This window comes from Chelonia mydas, chromosome 13 (assembly GCF_015237465.2).
Source record: "Chelonia mydas isolate rCheMyd1 chromosome 13, rCheMyd1.pri.v2, whole genome shotgun sequence".
Classification (NCBI taxonomy): Eukaryota; Metazoa; Chordata; order Testudines; family Cheloniidae; genus Chelonia; species Chelonia mydas.
Window position 1 is genome coordinate 37,722,368 of NC_051253.2, and position 26,774 is coordinate 37,749,141.

Here is a 26,774-nt window from a genome sequence, read left to right on the forward strand (position 1 = left end):
CTTTAGCCTTATTAAAGACTGAGGCAAAGTATTTGTTTAGATATTGGGCCATGCCTAGATTATCCTTGACCTCCACTCCATCCTCAGTATTTAGCGGTCCCACTTCTTCTTTCTTTGTTTTCTTCTTATTTATATGGCTATAGAACCTTTTACTGTTGGTTTTAATTCCCTTTGCAAGGTCCAACTCAACTTGACTTTTAGCCTTTCTCACTTTATCCCTACATGTTCTGACCTCAATAAGGTAGCTTTCCTTGCTGATCCCTCCCATCTTCCACTCCCTGTATGCTTTCTGCTTTTTCTTAATCACCTGTCTGAGATGCTTGCTCATCCAGCTTGGTCTACAACTCCTGCCTATGAATTTTTTCCCCTTTCTTGGGCTGCAGGCTTCCGATAGCTTCTGCAGCTTTGATTTAAAATAATCCCAGGCCTCCACTACCTTTAGATACTTAAGTTCTTCAGTCCAATCCACTTCCCTAACTAATTTCCTTAATTTTTGAAAAAAGAAAAGGAGTACTTGTGGCACCTTAGAGACTAACCAATTTATTTGAGCATGAGCTTTCGTGAGCTACAGCTCACTTCATCCGATGAAGTGAGCTGTAGCTCACGAAAGCTCATGCTCAAATAAATTGGTTAGTCTCTAAGGTGCCACAAGTACTCCATTTCTTTTTGCGAATACAGACTAACACGGCTGTTACTCTGAAACCTGTCATTAATTTTTGAAAGTCAGCCCTTTTGAAATCAAAAACCCTAGTTGCAGATTTATTTTTGTTAATCCTTCCATTCAGTTTGAACTGAATTAGCTCATGATCAGTTGAACCAAGATTATCCTCTACAACCATTTCTTCTATGAGGTCCTCACGACTCACCAAAACCAAATCTAAAATGGCATCCCCTGTAGTTGGTTCAGCAACTACTTGATGAAGGAATCCATCAGCTATCGCATCTAGGAAAATCTGAGCCCTTTTATTATTACTAGCACTCGTCCTCCAGTCTAGGTCTGGGAGGTTAAAGTCTCCCATGATCACACAGTTTCCATTAGTATTTACTTTATTAAAAAACATTAAAAAGGGCTCTATCCATATCCAAATTAGACCCCGGCGGTCTATAGCACACCCCAAGCACTATCCCAGGGGAGGCTCTAATAGTTTTCTTCCCCAGTGTAAGTTTTGCCCAGACAGACTCTGTCTTATCCATTCCATCGCTTCTTATTTCTTTACATTCTATCTCATCATTGATATACAATGCTACTCCACCACCTTTACCTTTATTTCGGTCTTTCCTAAACAGCACATACCCTTCAATACCTGTAGTTCAGTCATGACTATTATTCCACCATGTTTCTGTTATCCCTATAATATCTGGTTTCACTTCCTGCACCAGTAGCTCTAGTTCCTCCATTTTGTTACCTTGGCTCCTCACATTGGTGTACAAACATCTTAATTTTTGCTGTTTGGCCTCACTCACATTCTGTACCCGATTAGGCACGGTCATTCTACAGCCAGTATAACCTATTAGACTGGAATCCACACTGCCCTTCCTTCTTATATACATTCTCCTACCATGGCTGTATCGTTTCTTACTTCGTTTTCTTCCCTCTCAATGCTAAAATCCGGCATGGAGATTACCTGGACATCTCCCAAACATCTCCCCCAAATTCCTAGTTCAAAGCTGTCTTAATCAGTTGTGCCAGCCTCCATAGAAGTCTATTTCCTTCCCCACTCAGATGAAGTCCATCCCGAGAGAACTGTCCTCTGTCCATGAATGCCTCCCAGTGGCCATACATCCCAAAGCCCTCCTTATAGCACAACTGCCTAAGCCATCTGTTGATAGTCATAATCTTGTCACACCTTTGTTGCCCTTCTCTAGGAACAGGCAGGATCCCACTAAAGATTACCTGAGCCTCAATTTCCTTAAGCGTCTTCCCCAGCCTAGCATAGTCTCCCTTAATACTTTCCAGCGAGAATCTAGCCGTATCATTTGTTCCCACATGAAGGATAATTAGGGGATTCTTTCCTGCTCCCTTTAGGATCCTTTTCAACCTCAGGTCTACATCCTGTATCTTAGCACCTGGAAGGCAGCATACCCTTCTATTCTCTGGATCAGCTCTGGTTACAGGCCTGACTATTCTTCTCAGTAGAGTCCCCGATCACATAGACTTGCCTTTTCCTAGTGACAGTGCTATTCTCCAGTCTATCCCCTGTTCCCTCTGGCTGCAAGTTCTTTCCAGTCCTATTCTACCTTGTAATCCTCTTCAACCCATCCTGTATCCTCCTGGGGCTCATATTTGGTGTAGTCTCCATTAACTCTTCCCCTTTTCCTATAGGACTAGCCGCTCTTCTCTTCTTCCTTGCCTTTCCACCTTCAGTGATTACCTACTGAGCCCCTTCTTCATTTTCCAACTCTGCAAACCTATTCTTGAGCTCTGTTTCTCCTTCACTAGCCCGTCTTTTCTTCTGCCTGGTTCTTTTAGTCACATGCTTCCACTGACCACTTTCCTCACCCAGTCTCCCCTCAGAATTCCCCAGTCCTGCTTCCATCTGCAAGTCTGAGCTTTTCCCTTCAGATACCTCATGTCTTTGCTCCATAATCTGCTCAAACCCCTTCCTAAAATCAAACAGACTTTCCACCTGCATCTCCAAACCTCAGATCTTTTCCTCCATCAGCTCTATCAGATGGCATTTCATGCAGACAAAACTCTTACCAGGTACCCCCTCCAGGATCATGTACATACCGCAGCTTCCACATCCAGTCATCTTCATTGTGTCTTCCACGACATGGGTCACTCCTACTGCTGCCTCTGTATCTGTCACAGCCTTTCCACCTAAACCCTGTTAATCTGGGAAACACAAACCACACCAAAACACCACCCCCCACAGCAAAAACAAACCCCAAACAAGCACCACAAGACAAACTCCCCTTTCAAACTCCCCTGTTTACAGCTCTGTTTGCTGGCTCCTGTGCCATTGCAACTGTCTGTGAAGAAACAGCCAAATGCCGTTCAGTGGACAGAAGAGTGTCAGAAGGCCTTTAACCAGCTTAAAGCGACACTCATGTCTGACCCTGTGCTAAAGGCCCCAGACTTTGACAAACCGTTCCTAGTAACCACAGATGTGTCCGAGTGTGGTGTGGGAGCAGTTTTAATGCAGGAAGGACCGGATCAAGAATTCCACCCTGTCGTGTTTCTCAGCAAGAAGCTGTCTGAGAGGGAAAGCCACTGGTCAGCCATTGAAAAAGAATGTTACGCCATTGTCTACACTCTGGAAAAGCTACACCCATATGTTTGGGGACGGCGTTTCCACCTGCAAACCAACCATGCTGCGCTACGGTGGCTTCATACCACCATGGGAAATAACAAAAAACTTATTCGGTGGAGTTTAGCTCTCCAAGATTTTGATTTCCACATCCAACACATCTCAGGAGCTTATAACAAAGTGGCTGATGCACTCTCCCGTGAAAGTTTCCCAGAATCAACTGGTTAAAATCGTCCTTGAGATGGGGAAAATATTGTTAGTCTTTATATACTTGGTAGTATATTTAGAGGTGCATGTGTCTTATTAACTCTGTTTTTTCCTAGAGCTCCAGGAAGAAATCACAGCCAGCGTTTCACCCTATCTATGATTTGGGGGGCGTGTCATAAATATAAAGGGAAGGGTAAACACTTTTAAAATCCCTCCCGGCCAGAGGAAAAACCCTTTCACCTGTAAAGGATTAAGAAGCTAGGATAACCTCGCTGGCACCTGACCAAAATGACCAATGAGGAGACAAGATACTTTCAAAGCTGGAGGGGGGAGAAACAAAGGTTCTCTCTGTCTGTGTGATGCTTTTGCTGGGAACAGAAAAGGAATGGAGTCTTAGAACTTAGTAAGTAATCTAGCTAGATATGCATTAGATTCTGTTTTGTTTAAATGACTGATAAAATAAGCTGTGCTGAATGGAATGTATATTCCTGTTTTTGTGTCTTTTTGTAACTTAAAGTTTTGCCTAGAGGGATTCTCTATGTTTTGAATCTGATTACCCTGTAAGGTATTTACCATCCTGATTTTACAGAGGTGATTCTTTTACTTTTTCTTCAATTAAAATTCTTTTTTTTAGAACCTGATTGCTTTTTCCTTGTTCTTAAGATCCAAGGGTTTGGGTCTGTGTTCACCTATGCAAATTGGTGAGGATTTTTATCAAGCCTTCCCCAGGAAAGGGGGTGTAGGGTTTGGGGAGGATTTTGGGGAGAAAGATGTTTCCAAGAGGGCTCTTTCCCTGTTATATATTTGTTACACGCTTGGTGGTGGCAGCAATAAAGTCCAAGGGCAAAAGTTAAAATAGTCTGTACCTTGGGGAAGTTTTAACCTAAGCTGGTAAAAATAAGCTTAGGGGGTTTTCATGCAGGTCCCCACATCTGTACCCTAGAGTTCAGAGTGGGGAAGGAACCTTGACAGCAAGTCATGCCTGACCAACCTGATTGCCTTCGATGATGAAATAACTGGCTCTGTGGATATAGGGAAAGCAGTGGATGTGATATATATCTTGACTTTAGCAAAGCTTTCGATATGGTCTCCCACAGTTTTTTTGCCAGCAAGTTAAAAAAGTATGGATTGGATGAATGGACTATATGGTGGATAGAAAGTTGGCTAGATTGTTGGGCTCAACAGGTAGTGATCAATGGCTCAATGTCTGGTTGGCAGCCGATATCAAGTGGAATGCCCCAGGACTCAGTCCTGGGGCTGATTTTGTTCAACATCCTTTTTTTAATGATCTGAATGATGGGATGAATTGCACCCTCAGGAAGTTTGCAGATGACACTAAGCTGGGGGAAGAGATAGATATGCTGGAGGGTAGTGATAGGGTCCAGAGTGACCTAGACAAATTGGAGATCTGATGAGGTTCAACAAGGACAAGGACTCCACTGTGCTAACCCCAAATGCTTTTGTTTTGCTTGTAACCTTTAAGCTAGACCTCAAGAAGGTTATTCCTGATGCTTAATCTTTAGAAGTGTTTTTTTAATCTATCAGTAGCCTGAGTTCCCAGATGTATTTTCTTTCTTTTTGTTTTTAATAAAATTTACCTTTTTTAAGAACAGGATTGGATTTTTTTTGTCCTAAGAGGTTTGTGCATATGTTGTTTAGTTAGCTGGTGGCAACAGCTGATTTCCTTTGTTTTTCTTTTCAGCTCTTCCCCAAGAAAGGTGGTGAAAAGGCTTGAGGGTACCCCACCAGAATGAATATCAAAGTGCGCCTTCCTGGATCCTCAAAGGGGTTTTGCACTTGGGTTGTGGCAGCATCTACCCATCCAAGGTCAGAGAAAAACTGTAACCTCTGGAGTTTAATACCAGCCTGGAGTGGCCAGTATTAATTTTTAGAATCCTTTTGGCCCCCCAACTTATGCACTCAAAGTGCCAGAGTGGGGAATCAGCTTTGACAATCCCATTGACTCCAAGGGAGCTACAATTGATTTGCACCAGATGGGGATCTGACCCTTCATATTTGTTCAGTCTCTCTGACATACCTATAATTAGTGTGAATTAAACAGCTAGAAGTTATCATGTGGCTTTGCACCTGCAGCCTCATGAGCCTTTTATTTTAGTGTTGTCTGCAGGAAGAAAACATTTAATGGCTGAGAAAGAAAGAAAGAAAGAAAGAAAGAAAGAAAGAAAGAAAGAAAGAAAGAAAGAAAGAAAGAAAGAAAGTTGGTTCATTCATCCTAGTAGAAATTGAAAATCAGATACAGAAAATCTTAGCAACACTGAATTCCTCCAAAGTTCTGTCCCCAGTGGGAATGAATCTCTCTGTAGCCATTAAAAGTTACACTCAATCCCATTGGGCAGATTACTAAGAAAGTGCAGACTAGTTTGGAACTTTTGTCTCATCTTCAGTTCAGATTCAGAGGCAAAGAATATGGATCAGAAAGTGTGTAATGAACTAGATTCCTAGTCGGTGTAAATCAGACATAGCTCCATTGGAGTTAATGAGGCCAGATTTCCAGCTGGTCATAACTGACATGGCTCTGTGGCAGTTTTAGGGTCAGATCCCCAGCTAATGGAAATCCAAGTTGCGCCAATGAAATCAAAGAGCCAAATCTCCACTTGGTGTAAACAGCCCTAATTACTCAGAACTGAATGGAACTGTATCAATTTACACCAGTTTAGGACGTTGCACTGAGCTTTTAGTGTTTGCCTCTGGCTGCTTCTTAGTGACCAACATCAAACAGCCAGAGCAGCCTGGGCTGTGGGTTCCTCTGGTGGCTGTATCTCAAGAGCTGCTGATGCAACACAGGGGGAAAAAATCTCTGCTCTCTCAGAGCTGATTATATGATGTTAATGAAGAAACCAGCTCTGGTCACATTGGACTCCAAGCTACTGTAGGTCACATGTCTGTGCTACAAATATATAGTTCATTCTGTAGTTTCCTTCACACACACTTTGGGCCTCAGCCCTTGCCTTGTTTTTAGCCACTCATCCATGCATGGTTGCTGCCATTGTGTGAGAGCAAGGGCAAATGCTGATCCCGCACTGTAGAATTAGGGTCAGCTAGGGCAGGTGTTAGGGTGGTTTGCTCCAGAGGTGAGATCAGAGCTGTGACCCTGTTTTGAAGCCTGCACAAGCCAGGATATGTTTCAGAGCTGGGAGTGGCTTTCTGCCCCAATCCTATTTAGTCCTTCACTTCTCACAAGCCTGCCTGAAGAAGGGAGCGCCTATCTCTGGAATGGATCCCTGTCTGCAAGGAACTGCAGAGAGACCCAGCAACTCAGAAAATATGATGAAGAGGCAGGGAAATGGATGTTGGATAATACAGAGATGGGAGCATTATTGACAGATCTATAGATAGACAATGGCTGAAGGGATCTGGCAGTGGACTGTCAAATGCATCACAGACTGGGAAACATCTCACAAAGACCAACTTTGTAAGTTTGCTATTTCAGTTAAATATTTTGGGGTATTACTATGTTGCAGAAATTTAATTCTAGAACTACGAATTACAACTGAAACTCTTTAAATCTTTTACTATCATTTAATCCCACATCTAGAGCTCCTCTTTTTTTCTGCAGCAGAAAAAAAACACAATTTTCATAGAAATTGTGAAAACCAAACATTTTTTGTTTTTAACTGAGAACCAAACAATTGCTGGTAAAAATTGTGTGAAACTGGAAAATTTTCACTGAAGTAATTGAATTTTTTTTCCAATATATAACGTTATTTTTAATGATAGCAGAGAATGCCTATGAAAATATCTTCAGCTGAAATCCCAGTTTTCCTGGAAAGTGGAAATCAGGCAACATTAGCTTTTTAGTATTTTAGCTTCATCCCCAAGTTTGCAGCCTGGTGTCTGGACCAATAGGGGAATTATCTTGTCTAGATCATTGGGGTTGAATGTGCTTTGCTCCATCCTTCATACTGAATTTTATCAATCCACATCCTGAGCCAGATCTTCAGATGGTGTCAACAGATGCAGCTCCATTGACTTTAAGGGAGCTGTGCCAATTTACACTCGTGAGTTAACTCACCACTTCTTGTTAATGGCAATGACGAGTGCTGGGCACAATTGACACTTCTATCAAGAGATATTAATGAGGGGAATCAGGGCCATTTTCTCTGTAGCTCTAATCCTGACCTCCTTCCTTCCACAGCCATCACACAATGAACTGAGAAAGAAAATGTCCAACCAAACCATCCTGACCGAGTTCCTTCTCCTGGGATTCTCTGATGTTCAGGAGCTGCAGATTTTGCACTTTGTGGTGTTTCTGCTGATTTACCTGGCAGCCCTGATGGGGAATCTTCTCATTCTCATGGTTGTAGCCCTGAACCACCACCTTCATACCCCCCATGTACTTCTTCCTGATGAATCTGTCTATCCTAGACCTTGGTTCCATCTCTGTCACCATCCCCAAATCCATGGCCAATTCCCTCACAAACACCAGGGTGATTTCTTATCCTGGATGTGTCGCCCAAGTGTTTCTCTTTTTCCTCTTCACTGCAGCTGATTTTGCCTTACTCACTATCATGGCATATGACAGATATGTCGCCATCTGCCAACCACTGCACTACGAGAGCATAATGAACAGGGGAGTTTGTGTCCAAATGGCAGCCAGTGCCTGGATTACTGGTATTGTCTACACTTCACTGCACACTGGGAACACCTTCAGGTTACACTTCTGCCAGTCCAATGTCATCAACCAGTTCTTCTGTGAAATTCCCCAGCTACTCAAGCTCGCCTGCTCTGACTCATACCTCAGTGAAATTGGGCTTCTTGCCTTTAGTGTGTTTTTAAGTTTAAACTGCTTTGTTTTTATAATTGTGTCTTATGTTCAGATCTTCAAAACCGTGCTGAGAATCCCCTCTGAGCAGGGCCGGCATAAAGCCTTCTCTACCTGCCTCCCTCACCTCACTGTGGTCTCTTTGTTACTTTCCACTGGCTTCTTTGCCTACCTGAAATCCACCTCCAGCTCAGCATCAGGGCTGGATCTCATGGTGGCTGTTCTCTATTCTGTGGTGCCTCCAGTGATGAATCCGATCATCTACAGCATGAGGAATACGGAGCTCAAAGCTGCATTAAAGAAACTGATTGTGTGGAGGTTATTCACCAACAAAAAAAATGTCCGTCATTGATCCTTGGCTGTGATTTCATTCTGGGCTTCTTTATAGTAATAATCAATTGCTTCCTTGAGAAATAAGGTGCAATCTGTTTATGATGTCATAAAATCTGTACTAATTCCATGGAAGTCAAATGAGTAAGTTTAGGATTACACCATGTACATAATATCAGAATCTATATGTCTATCCATAAATCTACATAGACATGTATCTATCTGTCTTGGGGATTTATACTGTGACCATCACCATGCTGCACAGAATATCTATAGCTATTGCTAACTCACTAGTGGGCTTTGTGATGTCTCTTCCTCTTCTCTCTTTTTGGGATGAAAACTCTGCTTGGGTATGAGAGGTTTGGCTTGTGTGTTTGCTTGATTTTTTTCTTTTTCATGTTACTGATTCATTGGTTGACTTGTTTCTTTGTTCAAGGTGGCTTTTTGGGGTAGGAATTTGCAGGGTGGATCATGTTGGATGAAATGGGGGTATGTTACATGGGAGGGGCGGGGGGAGGAAGCTCCCTTTTATGGACACCCAGCCAGCCAGTTAGCTATAGAATCCCTCTTGGTAGCTGTTCTCGACTTGCTTTACCTGTAAAGAGTTAAAAAGTCTGACTGCATGCATAGGTAAAGGAAAGGGAGAGGGAACCTGACCAAAAGAGCCAATGGGAGGACTAGAACGTTTTAAAATTGGGAAAAAAAACCTTTCCCTTTGTCTGTCTATTGTTGTTCTCTGGAGAGAGGAGACACATAGCAGCAATGTTATAAGAAGCTTTAAGCCAGGTATGGAAAATCATCAGATCATACCTAGAACTACTTATTTGAACCCCAGATATGTAAGTAAATCAGGGAATGTCTAGGAAGACGTGATTAGAATTATTTCTTTTATTTCTTATTGGTTTGTGGACTTGTCATAAATATAAAGGGATAAATTTCAACCAGCATGTTCCACCCTGCAAAACCACCTTCCTCTATACAATACTATAAAATCCCTGAGGCTGGCACCTGACCCAAAGGACCAATAAAGGGACAAGATACTTTCAAATCTTGGAGGGGGGGGAAGGCTTTTTTGTTTGTGCTCTTTGTTTACACGGTTATTCTCTCTTGCGACTGAGAGAGGCCAGACATAAATCCATCTTCTCCAACCCATCCTAATCCAAGTCTCCAATATTGCAACCAGTATAGGTAAGCCAGGCAAGGCGGATCAGTTTATCTTTTGTTTTATGTGAATTTTCCCTGTGTTAAGAGGGAGGTTTGTTCCTGTTTTATGTAAACTTTAAGGTTTTGCCCAGAGGGGGATCCTCTGTGTTTTGAATCTGAATACCCTGTAAAGTATTTTCCAACCTGATTTTACAGAGATGATTTTTACCTTTCTTTTTTTTTTAAACAAAATCCTTTTTTTAAGAACCTGACTGATTTTTCCATTGTTCCAAGATCCAGGGGTTTGGGTCTTTGATCATTTTGTAACCAATTGGTTAGGATATTATTCTCAACTCTCCCCAGGAAAGGGGGTGTAGGGCTTGGGGGGATATTTTGGGGGAAGATGTCTCCAAGTGGGCTCTTCCCTGATTCCCTGTTAAATCTCTTGGTGGTGGCAGCATACCAGGTTTTAACCTAAGCTGGTCGCAATAAGCTTCGGGGGCTTTCATGCGGGTCCCCACATCTGTACCCCAGAGTTCAGAGTGGGGAAGGAACCCGGACAGACTCCTCTGTGCTAACCCCAAATGCTTTAGTTTTGCTTGTAACCTTTAAGGTGAATCTCAAGAGAGCGAACTTGAGGCTTAAATTTTGTAATTGTTTTTTTTAAGATCTAGCAAAAAGCCTAAGTTCCAGATGTATTTTCTTTCTTTTTGTTTTTAATAAAATTAACCTTTTTTAAGAACAGGATTGGATTTTTTGTGTCCTAAGAGGTTTGGGCATATGTTGTTTAAGTTGGTGGCAACAGCTGATTTCCTTTGTTTTTCTTTCTCAGCTCTTCCCCAGAGCGGGGGTGAAAGGGGTTGATGGTACCCCACAGGAAGGAATTCCCAAGTGCTCCTTCCTGGATTCTCAAAACGGGGGATGGGGGATTGAACTTGGGTGGTGGCAGCATCTACCCATCCAAGGTCAGAGAAAAGCTGTAACCTTGGGAAGTTTCATACCAGCCTGGAGTGGCCAGTATTAATTTTTAGAATCCTTTTGGGCCCCCACCTTCTGCACTCAAAGTGACAGAGTGGGAAATTAGCCTTGACAGGGGTATCAGTTCATTTTGTCACTTATTCAAGGTGTCAATGTCATAATCTCTTTGAAGGGGTTTTCTGAGAGACATGAAGCTTCTCTTTCCCAAATGATAAAGAATTGAAAAAAAGTTTTTTCAGGTGTCTGAATATCTGAGTTCCTGTTCAAATGATTATTTTAATGCTAATGGGATTTTCTTGTCTTATTTATGATGTGGTAGGGCATGTAGAGCCTTATATAGTTATATATATTATTATTTTTTATTTTAAAAAAATTACTTGCTGTGGTGGAAAGGTATTTTGGAAGGGAAAGCTATTGCAATGTTTCAAAAAGACAAACTGAGTCAGAGTAATAAAGCCAACTTTTTATCCTGCCAAACTACTGCAGTGATGGATCTAGAATTGCTCATATTTTCTCGTATGTTATGCTTTTTTCCTACAGTGGTAAATAAATCATACTCTGTATGGTGAAGGTTGGCTAGTCACTCAACTTACTACGGGTCACAACTCCTGTGGGAAGAACTGCAGGTACCAAACATGGTTGGAGAACTCATTTGTTGGTGCACAAGTTGCTAGAGCCTGGGACCCAGCTGGAGAGTGGGAGAATCACACAATTCCACCCTAAGAAAGGGACAGACACAAAGCTGAGACATGAGGTTTTCCACTAAGAGACCAGACCAAGGAGAAGAGGTTCAGCTACCCTTGTAACCATAACAACTGAGATATAGTCATTCACTTCAAAGGTGGATTTGGCCAATGATCTCTCATCCACACAAGGATCCAAATGTGTCTAGATCACAGAAGTTGGCTGTTGTCATTATTTGTTATTATTAATTATTATTAAACCATGTTTGTGCATGGTTGTGTATATTACATATACAATAGATAAAAGAAGAGCGTGTGGATAGATAGATAGATCATGAATAATCAATGTCAATTTATTTTGCCTCTTTTTCTGTCTATGACTCTTGATTTCCAAATCATGATTTTCCTCAGAGTATGTATTATTCATTGTTATTTCTGTGAAGATTTCTTACTCCGTAGCTTTTTAACAAGAATTTCATCGCATGCATTGTCTGTGAGCTTTGAGCCATTTTGACTAGATATATTTTAATGTGCTCTGTTTCTTTTGCCTTATTGGATACATTGGATTATTATAATGGGAGTTTTCTTAAAAACAAAAGGAGTACTTGTGGCACCTTAGAGACTAACAAATTTATTAACAAAGGAACAACTCCTCATATGGTGTAAAGCATCATTGCTTCTTGTCCAAACACTCAGTGATTATGAATTTAAAACTCAATTCCTTTGAATATTCTGAACTAAGACACTGATCTGGAAAAACAATTAAGCCAGAAGTCCCATTAAAGTTTTACAGCTGATTAATGCTTAAGTGCTTTCACTCCCCCCTTTGCATTGGGGGGGGAAGGATGTGATTTTCAGCTGTACCTACAGCAATTAGTCATCCAACTCTTATTGACTTTCGGTGACAGTTGAACACTCAAATCCCTTGGGCCCCATTTGTAAAAATCCTATCCCAATTGGTTCAAATTCACTGTTACCATGTATTTGACTAGGAGGGTGGTGAAGCACTGGAATGGGTTACCTAAGGAGAATCATAGAATCATAGAATATCAGGGTTGGAAGGGATCTCAGGAGGTCATCTAGTCCAACCCCCTGCTCAAAGTAGGACTGATCCCCAATTAAATCATCCCAGCCAGGACTTTGTCAAGCTTGACCTTAAAAATATCTAAGGAAGGAGATTCCACCACCTCCCTAGGTAACGCATTCCAGTGTTTCACCACCCTCCTAGTGAAAAAGTTTTTCCTAATATCCAACCTAAACCTCCCTCACTGCAACTTGAGACCATTACTCCTCGTTCTGTCATCTGCTACCACTGAGAACAGTCTAGAGCCATCCTCTTTGGAACCCCCTTTCAGGTAGTTGAAAGCAGCTATCAAATCCCCCCTCATTCTTCTCTTCCATAGACTAAACATCCTCAGTTCCCTCAGCCTCTCCTCATAACTCATGTGTTCCAGTCCCCTAATCATTTTTGTTGCCCTCCGCTGGAGTCTTTCCAATTTTTCCACATCCTTCTTGTAGTGTGGGGCCCAAAACTGGACACAGTACTCCAGATGAGGCCTCACCAGTGTCGAATAGAGGGGAACGATCACATCCCTCGATCTGCTGGCAATGCCCCTACTTATACAGCCCCAAATGCCATTGGCCTTCTTGGCAACAAGGGCACACTGTTGACTCATATCCAGCTTCTCGTCCACTGTAACCCCTAGGTCCTTTTCCGCAGAACTGCTGCCGAGCCATTCGGTCCCTAGTCTGTAGCCGTGCATTGGATTCTTCCGTCCTAAGTGCAGGACTCTGCGCTTGGCCCTGTTGAACCTCATCAGATTTCTTTTGGACCAATCCTCCAATTTGACTAGGTCCCTCTGTATCCTATCCCTACCCTCCAGCGTATCTACCTCTCCTCCCAGTTTAGTCTCATCTGCAAACTTGCTGAGGGTGAAATCCACACCATCCTCCAGATCATTTATGAAGATATTGAACAGGACCGGTCCTTGGGGCACTCCACTTGATACCGGCTGCCACCTAGACATGGAGCCATTGATCACTACCCGTTGAGCCTGACAATCTAGCCAACTTTCTATCCACCTTATAGTCCATTCATCCAGCCCATACTTCTTTAACTTGCTGGCAAGAATACTGTGGGAGACCGTGTCAAAAGCTATGCTAAAGTCAAGGAACACCACGTCCACTGCTTTCCCTTCATCCACAGAACCAGTTATATCATCATAGAAGGCAATTAGATTAGTCAGGCATGACTTGCCCTTGGTGAATCCATGCTGACTGTTCCGGATCACTTTCCTCTACTCTAAGTGCTTCAGAATTGATTCCTTGAGGACCTGCTCCATGATTTTTCCACGGACTGAGGTGAGGCTGACTGGCCTGTAGTTCCCAGGATCCTCCTTCTTCCCTTTTTTAAAGATGGGCACTACATTAGCCTTTTTCCACTCGTCCGGGACTTCCCCTGATCGCCATGCGTTTTCAAAGATAATGGCCAATGGCTCTGCAATCACATCCGCCAACTCCTTTAGCACTTTCGGATGCAACGCATCCGGCCCCATGGACTTGTGCACGTCCAGCTTTTCTAAATAGTCCCAAACCACTTCTTTCTCCACAAAACGCTGGTCACCTTCTCCCCATGCTGTGCTGCCCAGGGCAGTAGTCTGGGAGCTGACCTTGTTCGTGAAGACAGAGGCAAAAAAAGCATTGAGTACATTAGCTTTTTCCACATCCTCTCTCACTAGGTTGCCTCCCTCATTCAGTAAGGGGCCCACACTTTCCTTGACTTTCTTCCTGTTGCTAACATACCTGAAGAAACCCTTCTTGTTACTCTTAACATCTCTTGCTAGCTGCAACACCAGGTGTGATTTAGCCTTCCTGATTTCACTCCTGCATGCCCGAGCAATATTTTTATACTCATCCCTGGTCATTTGTCCAATCTTCCACTTCTTGTAAGCTTCTTTTTTGTATTTAAGATCAGCAAGGATTTCACTGTTAAGCCAAGGGAGGTGGTGGAATCTCCATCCTTTGAGTCTTTTAAGGCCTGGATGGGATGATTTAGTTGAGGTTGGTCCTGCTTTGATCAGGGGGTTGGATTAGATGACCTCCTGAGGTCTCTTCCAACCCTAATCTTCTATGACTCTATGATAACCCACCACAATATTTGATTGGCAACAATTGTCCATTTTGATGGCTTCACAGTCTTCATGGAAAGAACATGATATGACTGGCACTAGGAGACAGAACTACCCTCTCCCATTTCTGAGGTGGTCCCTTCAGATTAGGACTGGTCCTTGGTCTCTGCTGAGGCTGCTCACATGGGTTTGATTGGTTCCAGTTTGGATGGTTGGGATGTTTGTTGAGTGCGCTCATGACATGTCCAAGGAGTTGAGTCACAACACCAATCTTTTTACTTGTATTTCTAGTTCTTCCTTTTTATTCCCCTTACCTCTTGCATTAAGAAACATGCATCTAAGGCCTTGTCTCACCACACAGTTTTGTCAACAAAAGTCAAGTTTCATCAATAAAACAGTGGAGGTGTACACACTACAATTAACCTTTGGCCAACTGCTTTGCTGACAAAATAAAACCACCTCAACAAGAGGTGTAGAGCTCTTGGGGGTAAAAATTATATTGACAAAGTGCCATTATAGACACCGTGCTTGGTTATGTTGCTGTTAATGGCCTCCAGGATGTGTCCCACAATGCCCATCTTGAGTGCTCTGGTCAGAAGTTTGAACTCTGCATCCCTGCACCCAGGTAAACAGACATCCGCCCCTTCCCCTTTAAAGGCCAAGGAATTTTTGAATTTCCAGTTCCTATTTTCTCAGTGTGGAGAGCTCACATTGCATCTTCCCAGCATGGAGCAAACGTTCTCCTGCTTGGAGCTCACCTGAGTTGTTGGATCTGCTGGCACTGTGGGCAGAGGAGGCTGTCCAGTCCCAGCTCTGCTCCAGCAGTAGAAACTTCAGTACCTACAGTCAGATTTTTCGTGGCTTGTTGGAGAAGGGTTACGAACAGGACCCACAGCAGTGCTGAGCTGAGATAGGCATACAATAAGGCAAAGGAGGCACACTGTCACTCTGGTGCTGTGCCAAAGAGCTGCAGCTTCTACAAGGCGCTGGACACTATCCTCAGCAATGACACCACCTCCACTGTCAAGAGCCCCAGGCATACTTTGGCAGGACTGGTGGTGGCAGACAGGAGACTCGACCCCAAGGACAAAGTTGTGGATGAAGAGGTTGAGTTGGAGGATGGTGCGGAGCACATGGCAGTGTCATCTAGTGGTGAGGTGAGTCAGGAACTCTTCCACTGCGGAGAGGTCTAGCCAGTACCAGAAGCCCGTCTCTGCCACACATGATGCAGGAGAGGAGAGCCCTGGTAAGTGATCTTTTTGAGTTGATGCTCCTCAGTGATATGAGGTAGAGCTGTCCTTTGCTCTGTGTATTGTAGAAGTGGGTGAAGGGATAGAAATGTATACGACTAGCTGTGTTTGCATGTGTTCCATATTCCCTTGTGAAGCTAGGCAGTGCAGTGGAACAGTGTGTTAATGCACACTGAGATTTCATGCGAATCCTCTTGAGAGACCTCTAGGAAGCTTTCGTGGAGGTACTTGCCAATCCTCTGCTGAAGATTCCTTGGCAGAGCTGCTCTGTTCCTTCCTTCACTGTAGGAAACTTTCCTGTGCCAATCAGCAATCACTTGTGCAAGGACCAAAGCAACACACAGGGGAGCAATGTAGGGACTGGATCTGAAGCTGCACACGTGCAGCAGATGCACCCTCAGAAGTACCCAGAAGTCACCTACTACAGGACAGGCCCAACAAGGAAAATAACAGAACGCCACTGGCCATCACATACAGCCCCCAGCTAAAACCTCTCCAGTGCATCATCAGCGATCTACAACCTATCCTGGAAAACGATCCCCCACTCTCACAGGCCTTGGGAGGCAGGCCAATCCTCGCTTACAGACAAACCCCACCAACCTGAAGCAAATACTCACCAGCAACTACACACTACACCACAGAAACACTAACCCAGGAACCAATCCCTGTAACAAACCTCATTCATAGAATCATAGAATATCAGGGTTGGAAGGGACCTCAGGAGGTCATCTAGTCCAACCCCCTGCTCAAAGTAGGACCAATCCCCAATTTTTGCCCCAGATCCCAAATGGCCCCCTCAAGGATTGAACTCACAACCCTGGGTTTAGCAGGCCAATGCTCAAACCACTGAGCTATTCCCCCCCTCATTGCCTTCTCTGTCCCAACATCTACTCTAGCAACACCATCATCGGACCCAACCACACCAGCCACACCATCAGGGGCTCATTCACCTGCACATCTACTAACGTGATATAAGCCATCATGTGCCAGCAATGCCCCTCTGCCATGTACATTGGCCAAACCAGATAGTCTCTACGTAAAAGGATAAATGGACACAAATCAGACATCAGGAATGGTAACATACAAAAGCCAGTAGGAGAACACTTCAATCTTCCCGGACACTCAACAACAGATTTAAAAGTAGCTGTTCTTCAACAAAATAACTTCAAAAACAGACTTCAAAGAGAAACTGCTGAGCTACAATTCTTTTATAAACATAACACCATCAATTTGGGCTTGAATAGGGACTGGGAGTGACTGGCTCACCTCAAAAGCAATTTTCCCTCTCTTGGTATTGACACCTCCTCATCAGTTATTGGGAGTGGACAACATCCACCCTGATTAAATTGGCATTCAACATTGGTTCTCCACTTGTAAGGTAACTCCCTTCCCTGCCAATATATATTTATGCCTGTATTTGTAATTTTCACTCCGTGCATCTGAAGTGGGTTTTTTACCCACGAAAGCTTATGCTCAAATAAATCTGTTAGTCTTTAAGGTGCCACCAGACTCCTCTTTGTTTTTGTGAAATATAAATAAAGACAATAATTAACCCTGCAGTCTTTAAGTGGCATGAATTTAGCAGTAGACAATTGACCCATGGCCAAAATTCCTTCCATGTTTTAGCACAACTAATACAAGTGATGATCATCTCCTGAGTATTAATTATTCTTAACCAGGACTGGCACCATATTCAGATATAAAATAGAATGAGTTAATTTCTTCTCTCAGTTATAGCAGTGTAAACTCTGGAGTTACTCCATAGATAGTCCACAGATCTTCTATTGATACTACACATTCATTATATAGTTACTCCATAGAAAGTACGGAGTAAACCCATACACTCTGTAGAATGACTGCATTTAACCACGGGCTCCCTCCACAGCTACTGGAAACTTACTCATGCAAGTTACTGCATAGATGCTACAGATTTACTAATTACTCAACAGACTGTACAGGGATTTCAGTATATACTTGTCAAGGTTCCTTCCCCACTCTGAACTCTAGGGTACAGATGTGGGGACCTGCATGAAAACCTCCTAAGCTTATTTTTACCAGCTTAGGTTAAAACTTCCCCAAGGTACAAACTATTTTACCCTTTGCCTTTGGACTTCCACTGCCACCACCAAACATTTATCTGGGTTTATTGGGAAAACGTTGTTTGGAAACGTCTTTCCCCCCAAAATTCTTCCAACCCTTGCACCCCATGTCCTGGGGAAGGTTTGGTAAAAATCCTCACCAATTTGCATAGGTGACCACAGACCCAAACCCTTGGATCTTAAGAACAATGAAAAAGCATTCAGTTTTCTTACAAGAAGACTTTTAATAGAAGTAAAAAAAAAGAATCACCTCTGTAAAATCAGGATAGTAAATACCTTACAGGGTAATTAGATTCAAAACATAGAGAATCCCTCTAGGCAAAACCTTAAGTTATAAAAAAGACACACAGACAGGAATATTCATTCTATTCAACACAGCTATTTTCTCAGCCATTTAAAGAAATCATAATCTAACACATACCTAGCTAGATTACTTACTAAGTTCTAAGACTCCATTCCTGTTCTGTCCCTGGCAAAAGCACCACACAGACAGCCCCAGACCCTTTGTTTTTCTCCCTCCTCCCAGCTTTTGAAAGTATCTTGTCTCCACATTGCTCATTTTGGTCAGGAGCCAGTGAAGTTACCTTTAGTTTCTTAACCCTTTACAGGTGAAAGGATTTTTCCTCTGGCCAGGAGGGATTTTAAAGGTGATTACCCTTCCCTTTATATTTATGACAATACTACAGAAATATTCCATAGATACTACAGATTTAGTATAAAGTTATTTAACAGTTTCAAGTTGCTCCATGTCTAGTTGGCACAATGGCTCCATATCTAGTTGGCAGCCGGTATCAAGTGGAGTGCCCCAAGGCTCGGTCCTCGGGCAGGTTTTGTTCAATATCTTCATTAATGATCTGGAGGATTCTGTGGATTGAACCCTCAGCAAGTTTGCAGATGACACTAAACTGGGAGGAGAGGTAGATACGCTGGAGGGTAGGGATAGGATACAGAGGGCCCTAGGCAAATTAGAGGATTGGGCCAAAAGAAATCTGATGAGGTTCAACAAGGACATGTGCAGAGTCCTGCACTTAGGACGGAAAAATCCCAGGCACAGCTGCAGACTAGGGACCGAATGGCTAGGCAGCAGTTCTGCAGAAAAGGACCTAGGGGTGACAGTGGATGAGAAGCTGGATATAAGTCAACAGTGTGCCCTTGTTGCCAAGAAGGCCAATGGCATTTGGGGCTGTATAAGTAGGGGCATTGCCAGCAGATCGAGGGACATGATTGTTCCCCTCTATTCGACATTGGTGAGGCCTCGTCTGGAGTACTGTGTGCAGTTTTGGGCCCCACACTACAAAATTGGAAAGAGTCCAGCGGAGGGCAACAAAAATGATTAGGGGACTGGAACACATGAGTTATGAGGAGAGGCTGAGGGAACTGGGATTGTTTAGTGTGCGGAAGAGAAGAATGAGGGGGGATTTGATAGCTGCTTTCAACTACCTGAAAGGGGGTTCCAAAGAGGATGGCTCTAGACTGTTCTCAGTGGTAGCAGATGACAGAACAAGGAGTAATGGTGTCAAGTTGCAGTGGGGGAGGTTTAGGTTGGATATTAGAAAAACCTTTTTCACGAGGAGGGTGGTGAAACACTGGAATGTGTTACCTAGGGAGGTGGTGGAATCTCCTTCCTTAGAAGTTTTTAAGCTCAGGCTTGACAAATCCCTGGCTGAGATGATTTAGTTGGGGATTGGTCCTGCTTTGAGCAGGGGGTTGGACTAGATGACCTCCTGAGGTCCCTTCCAACCCTGATATTCTATGATTCTATGCTCAATAGATACTACAGCAAAACTACAGAGTTTCTCCAATCCTGCACATAGAAAAATATTTTGCAGTCTGACACTTCTTTATTCTGGCTTCCATTTACTTCCCACACCTGGACTATGGAGTGCACGAATCCCCCCACCCAGGCAGCCCCCACCAGGGCACAGCAGACCCCACTGCTCACAATGCTGGCATAGTGCAGGGGTTTACAAATGGCTACATAACGTTCATAGGCCATAATCATCATCAGGAAGATCTCAGCTGCCCCCAGGAACTGGATGAAGAAGAACTGGGCTATACAGCCCCCAGAGGAGATGGTCTTGCGGCGGGAGAAGAAGTCAGCCAGCATCTTTGGCAGGGAGGGGTGGTAACAGAGCAATAGCAGATGTCCAGAAGGCCACGTTGGCCAGCAGGAAGTACATGGGGGAGCCCAGGTGGGGGTCACTCCAGATGGTGAGGATGATGAGGACATTGCCTGGGAGAATGATTATGTAGAAGAGCAGGAAGAGGAAGAAGAGGAAGAGCTGGAGCTTGTGGGCCTGGGGTAGCCCCAGCAGCATGAATTCCGTCACCCGTGTGAAGTTCCCATGCTCCATCCCATCAGTGTGGATCCCTGTAGCACATACAGGATGGAGAGAGAGGAGGAGATTATAGTGGCCACCATGAATGAGCACTTCCACATACAATAGCACCATGCGCCAAGCCGAGACATGTGGGCCAGGCACGGAGGAGCCTCAATATGGGGAAGGGAGGAGAATGGAGCCTCCACTGAGTTAACTTACACACGCAGAGATAGACTCTGCTTGCAGGTGCTTGGCTGCAGGTTCTACTGGGTTGCCCATATGCAGATCTGCAATATAGACGACCAGACTTAACTGAATGGACTGCTGCCAATTCACACACTGACTCCAACGGTGCTACTGCCAATTGACACTAGCTGGGGATCTGGCATTAAGTGTATAAATAGACTTCTGGAGATGGTGGTAGAACATATATACTCATGGTAGCATTCAGATTTTCACTTCAAATATGGAGTTTTGCACTGTGTGAAGAATATAGTGTAATCTCCTCAAATTCACAGCATGTAATTGACGAATAAAGACTGAATTTTCAGATTCTCTCATTTTCTAGTCCAGCTTGAGAATCAATTGATTTACAAATTGGCCCCTTCTAAAATTTGAAATGTAGAGTGTGTTGATGTTTGGGGGACACCCTCCAGCAAATTTTTTACTGATTTTTGAGATTAGCAAAATCATTCACCTTTGGTGCTTTCATTGTAGGTGACTTTTCAAGTTTCATAATCGGTCACTTTTAAGACTGAAAATTAGCCATCAAATCTCTCTCTCTCTTTTTTTTTTTTAGAGAGAGAATTGGGTTGTTTGTTTTTTTCAATATGGGAAGGGTTTTCTTTCCAATATTTTTTTTTAAAATTAGGCTAGAAAACTGAAAACCAAAAATATTTCAAGTTTCTGATGTTTTTGTCTGGATTTTTTTTTTAACAGTTTTTGCCATTTTTTGGTTTGTTAGTGGCTATTTGTGTTTGAATTTTTTTAAAAGTTTTAATTGGCCAAAAAGAAAAAAAATCTTTTGTTTCTTGACAAAAACCTCAAGTTTTCACCCCCCCACCAAAAAAACCAAACAAAAACAAACAACAAACAAAAACAAACAAACAAAAAGAACAGAAAAAAGTCTGACCACCTCTAGTCATTTAAAATATATATTTACAATGATATAGAATAACATTCTGTGCTAAAAGGAAGTTATTTATGTTTTAAAGCCAAACACTTAAAATTTCAGAAATGCCAGAATGTAGGTTGCCCAAGTAACCACATTTCTTACTCATTTATTGATTCATAGATTCCAAGTCCAGAAGAGACCATTCTGATCATCCAGTCTGACCTCCTGTGTAACACAGGCCACAGAATAGCCTCAAAATAATCCCTGTTTGAGCTAGAACATATCTTTCAGAAACCCTAAAAACCAAAAAAAAATCTAATCTTAATTTTAAAATTTCCAGACATGGCGAATCCACCATGATTCTTGGTAAATTGTTCCAGCGGTTAATTGCCCTAATTGTTAAAAAAAGCTACACCTTATTTCCAGGCTGAATTTTTCTAGTTTCAACTTCCAGCCATTGGATTGTGTTATCATAGCTTTGTCTGTGCAATTGAAGAGCCAATTGTGAAATATTTGTGCCCAGTGTAGGTACTTATAAGACTGAGATCAAGTTTTCCCTTGCCCTTCTCTTTATTAAACTAAACAGATTGAGCTCCATAAATCTATCACTGTAAGGCATGCTTTCTAATCATTCTTGTGGCTCTTCCTTCAGTCCTCTTTAATATACCAACATCCTCCTTGAATTGCGGACACTGGAACTGGAGACAAGATTCCAGCAGCAGTAGCACCCTTGCCAAATACACAGGTAATGTAACCTCTCCACTCCCGCTCTAGGTGCCCCTGTTTATGCATTTCAGGATAATAGCAACAGCTCTTTTTTTCCCCACAGTGTCACATTGGGAGCTCATGTTCAGCTGATTATCCACCATGACCCCCACCCAATCCTGCCTCCCAGGATAGAGGCCCTCATCCTGTGAGTATGGTGCGTTTACATTTAGCTGTATTAAAATGTGTATTGTTTGCTTTTGCCTAGTTTACCAAGCAACCCAGGGCCAAAACATAGGGTCAAAAAATGATCCCTGTGGGACCCATAGGTGTAGTTTGATTCCATGTATGCCCAAGGCTTGCAGTTGGGGGAGGGGGTGCAATGCTCCCCCGCTGCCTCCTCCAAACTACACTCATGGAGTAGAATCACACCCACTCAATAATGATTCCCTATTTGCATACAGTTTGGGTATAACTACACTGCAATTGGGATATCTGATTGCAATTTAGACATACCCTTTGAAACCTAGACAGTTTTTACATCATTTAATTTGTCATGTTAATTTTGCAACTTTCTAATTTCTTAATAAAAATATAGTGTGGTTTCTTCTGTCCTGCCCTCTCTTCATTAGAAAGGCAAGGCTCATAACTTTTATTGGACTAACTTCTGTTGTTCAAAGAGACAAGCTTTCAAGCTACACAGAGCTCTTCTTCAGGTCCTTGGATCAATACAACTATAACAATACTGCAAACATTCTTAGGCATTGGCATTATGATACATTGTAATTACATGATCACAAAGGATATTTTCGTGCTTTATTCAGTGCACAGGATGGACAAGAGTATAAATCCCTCTGCTCAGAGCTGTTACCCCCGGTGTTTAAAATTAATGAAATTCCTCTTATCTCTCAGCTGTTCAGCCAGGCCCTAGTGCTGCCTGATGATTGTCTAGGACACAGAAGAAAAACCCAAATTTAGAGCTGCTCAGAAAATGGGATTTCCATCCCATGGAAAATTCCAAAATGTCAACAATAGCTTCCATCATGAATTGGGATGAAAAGTGAAAAGGAAAAGCTCAGAAAGGTTTCAATTCAGAAAGGTCAAAACAAAACATAATACAACGTTAAAATGTTGAAGCAATAGTGCAGATTAGTTGAAGGATACCAGGCCTTTTGCGCTTGCTGAGCATCCTGTAGGTTTTCTCAAGCAAGGGGTAGAGAGTCTTTGAGGGTGTTTTGCAGGTTGGTTACAAAGTCCAAAAAGTTAGTTCCTGGAGAAGATGTAACCCCCTCCCATTGCTGCTTCACCAACTGTAATTCACCCTTAACTTCATGGCCATAAAAGAGTCAAAAGGGTAAAAATCCCAAACTGGGATGTGGTACAGCCCTGCAGGCAAAGAGCAACTGCTGCAACACTAGGTCCCAATCATTGGAGTGCCCATTTATGAATTTACATAACATGGCCCCCAAAGTTCCATTAAACTTTTCCACCAGGCCATTTGTTTGATGGTGGTAAAGGGTGGCAACCAAGTGGTTCACCCCATGAGCGTCCCACAGGATTTTCATGGTCCCTGCCAGGAAATTAGTTCCTGAATCTGTAAGGATGTCGGAGGGCCAACCTACACTGGCAAAAATGTCTGTTAATGCCTGATTCATGCTTTTAGCCCTGGTGTTCCTTAGAGCTACTGCTTCCTGCCATCGGGTGCCAAAATCCATGAAGGTCAGTATGTATAGCTTTCCTCTGGCTGTCTTCTTAGGGAAAGGACCCAGAATATCCACAGCTACTCGCTGAAATGGAACCTCAATGATGGGGAGTGGCTGGAAAGGGGCCTTGCCCTGGTCTTGGGGCACACCTCACAAGACTGGACAGAGGTAGAAACGTCCTTGCCCATTCCCTCTCAGTGGAATGACTTCCCCAAACAGTCTTTGGTCCTGTTCACCCCAGCCTGGCCATTAGGGTGACTGTGGGCTAAGCTCAAGAGCTTTTCCCCATACTTAGTTGGAACTACCAACTGTCTCTGAGGATGCCAGTCCTCCTTGTGCACACCAGAAAGGGTCTCCTTGTATAAGAGTCCTCCTTCTATAACAAACCTGGACCTATTAGAAGAGCTAAGCGGTAGTGGGTCACTCCGTGCCACCATCCAAGCTACCTTGAGCTCCCTTTCATCCACTTCCTGCTCTGCCTGGAACTGCTCCCTTGATGCTGAAGACATTAGTTTCTCGCTGGGTGGTGGACTTGGACTTGGTCTCACTGGAAGTGATGCAGGTGATGGGGTTGTTTCTGTGGCCTGTGAACTGCTCTCCACTGGTGCACTAGGTTGTATTTCAGGCTCTGGTTGAGCCTCTTGTGCCGGCTTAGCTGCTGCTGCAGGTGCAGGCTCTGTGGCACCCTTTGGTGCTGGTGTGACTTTATTGACTTGAACTGGGACCGTATAGAACATTGTTGCAACCAAGGTCCTGTAGTGGCACCAAATCTTGTATAAAGGGGGTCAAATAAGGTGTCTAAGATGAGGTTATGGTTTGCTGGTTATAATTATGCTATCTGTTTGCATGTATCATTTTTGTATTTAAAGATATAAGTATTGGCTCTATACTGTGTGTATTTCAAACTTATGCTATGCTTTTGGGTGACACCCCAGATAAGTTGGTGTCAGCTCTGCCTAGCCTGCTTGATGGCCCATTAAGGACCATCAGCTATACAAGTGACCCATTGAGAGAAGGCAGACATGCCTTGGGACTCAGCAAGGTGTGCGAGGACCTGCCTATGGACAGAACTCTGAGGTGTTTCCAGGCCATGTGAGGGACAGCTTGTCTTTGGGACAAAGGAAGCAGAGACCACATGGCAAGAGACTATAAAAAGCTGCTGCAGCTTCTCCATCTGGTCTTCAATCCTGCTTCATACCTCTGGAGGGACTTTGCCACACTGAAGCTTTGAACAAAAGACTGAAAGACCCATCCTGATGCTTTGAGCAAGGGGTTGGACTAGATGACCTCCTGAGGTCCCTTCCAACCCTGATATTCTATGATTCTGTGATCCCAGCAGTGGATGTGCTCCAGAGACTTGATTTGAACCTGCAGTTTATTCTATCACTGCTGCAAGCCTGAACCAAGAACTTTGCCATGACTGTATGTAATTGTTTCCATTTAACCAATTCTAGCTCTCATCTATATCTTTTTCCTTTTCAGATTTTAGATTCTAAAGGATTGGCAACAGCATGATTTGTGGGTAAGATCTGATTTGTATATTGACCTGGGTCTGGGGCTTGGTCCTTTGGGATCGAGAGAACCTTTTTCCTTTTACTGGGGAATTGGTTTTCATAACCATTTGTCCCCATAACAAGGGGCATTGGTGGTGATACTGGGTAACTGGAGTGTCTAAGGGAATTGCTTGTGTGACTTGTGGTTAGCCAGTGGGGTAAAACCAAAGTCTTCTCTGGCTGGCTGGTTTGGTTTGCCTTGGTGTGCATAGAAACCCCAGCCTTGGGCTGTAACTGTCCTGCTGTAAGCAATTTGTCCTGAATTGGCACTCTCAGTTTGATCCCGCCAGAACCAGCATCGTTACAGCTGGCTCCCCTCACTCTGGAGGGTTTGCAAGCACGGGCTCTGGTGCTGACTGCTCTGCCAGTTTCAATTGTTGGCATGGTTATGACTGGGTCCCAGGAACTGGATCCACAACTGATGCCATAGACTTTGGCTGGGTCCCTGTAGGAGGCTCAGGAATGGAGTTAGGTGTGGAGGCCTGTTTAGCCTGGCTGTGGGTGACCGTCCTCACCCTTTCTGTTAGCCCTATATGGTTGGCTAAGTCGTCTCCCAGCAGCATGGGAATGGGATAATCGTCATAGACTGCAAAAGTCCATATTCCTGACCAGCACTTGTACTGGACAGGAAAAATAGCTGTACGCAAGTTAAAAGAGTTGGCCTTAAAGGGTTGCACCATCACTTGGGCATTTGGGTAGATGAATTTGGAGTCTACCAGGGATTGGTGCATAGCTGACACCTGTGCTCCAGTGCCTCTCCAAGCAGTAATCTTCCTCCCACCCACACTCACAGTTTCCCTTCGTTCTGGAGGTATTTGTGAGGCATCTGGGCCTGAAGGCTCTTGGTGGGATTACGAGGTGATGAGATGCAGTCGGCTGGTGCTCTTGGGGCAGTTGGCCTTCACATGCCCCAGCTCATTACATTTAAAGCATCTCCCAGCGGACTGTGTCTTGCGGCAAGGTGGGTGGTTGGAGAGTGGCGTGGTGGGATGAGAGGGCATCTGGGGTCTCCCTGGCTTGTGGAGGGCTCCTCCTTGTGAGGTGGGGCTTTGGGCTGACCCCAATGGTGGGGTGTCATCTCGGGTTGCCCCTTCTGGTATTCGCTCCAACTGCTATTAGCTTTCTTCTTCTCCGCCACCTCCAACCATTTGGTTTCGATCTCCCCTGCCTCATTACAGTTTTGGGCTTCCCATCTAGGATGTACCTTTCTATTTCCTCAGGGACACCCTCTAAGAACTGCTCCATTTGCATTAGGAGAGACAGATCTTCCCGAGATTTAATGCTTGCTCCTGATATCCAGGCATCCCAATTTTTCACAATGTGGTCGGCGTGTTGGGAAAATGCCACGTCTGGTTTCCACCTTAGAGCTCTGAACCGCCAACAGGCATGCTCGGGTGTTAGCCCCACTCTAATTCTGGCCTTTTGTTTAAAAAGTCGTACTCATTCATGTGTTCTTTAGGCACCAGCTGCCACTTCTGTTAAGGGTCCACTGAGTTGCAGCCTCAGCCTCACCATATACTGATCTG

At 43.7% G+C, this 26,774-nt stretch overlaps 1 protein-coding gene and 1 pseudogene across 1 annotated transcript; one reads left to right on the top strand and one right to left on the bottom strand.

Moving 5' to 3' along the window:
* Positions 1–7,589: 7,589 nt before the first annotated feature.
* LOC102937124 (olfactory receptor 14A16) lies at positions 7,590–15,696 on the top strand. Its single transcript, XM_007062144.3, is given in 4 exon segments — positions 7,590–7,806; positions 7,808–8,574; positions 8,680–8,715; positions 15,471–15,696. Coding segments are annotated over 4 exon segments (1,194 nt in total). The 5' UTR covers positions 7,590–7,641.
* Positions 15,697–19,626: 3,930 nt separating this feature from the next.
* On the bottom strand, positions 19,627–20,217 carry LOC114020036 (annotated as a pseudogene).
* Between the last annotated feature and the right edge of the window lie 6,557 nt (positions 20,218–26,774).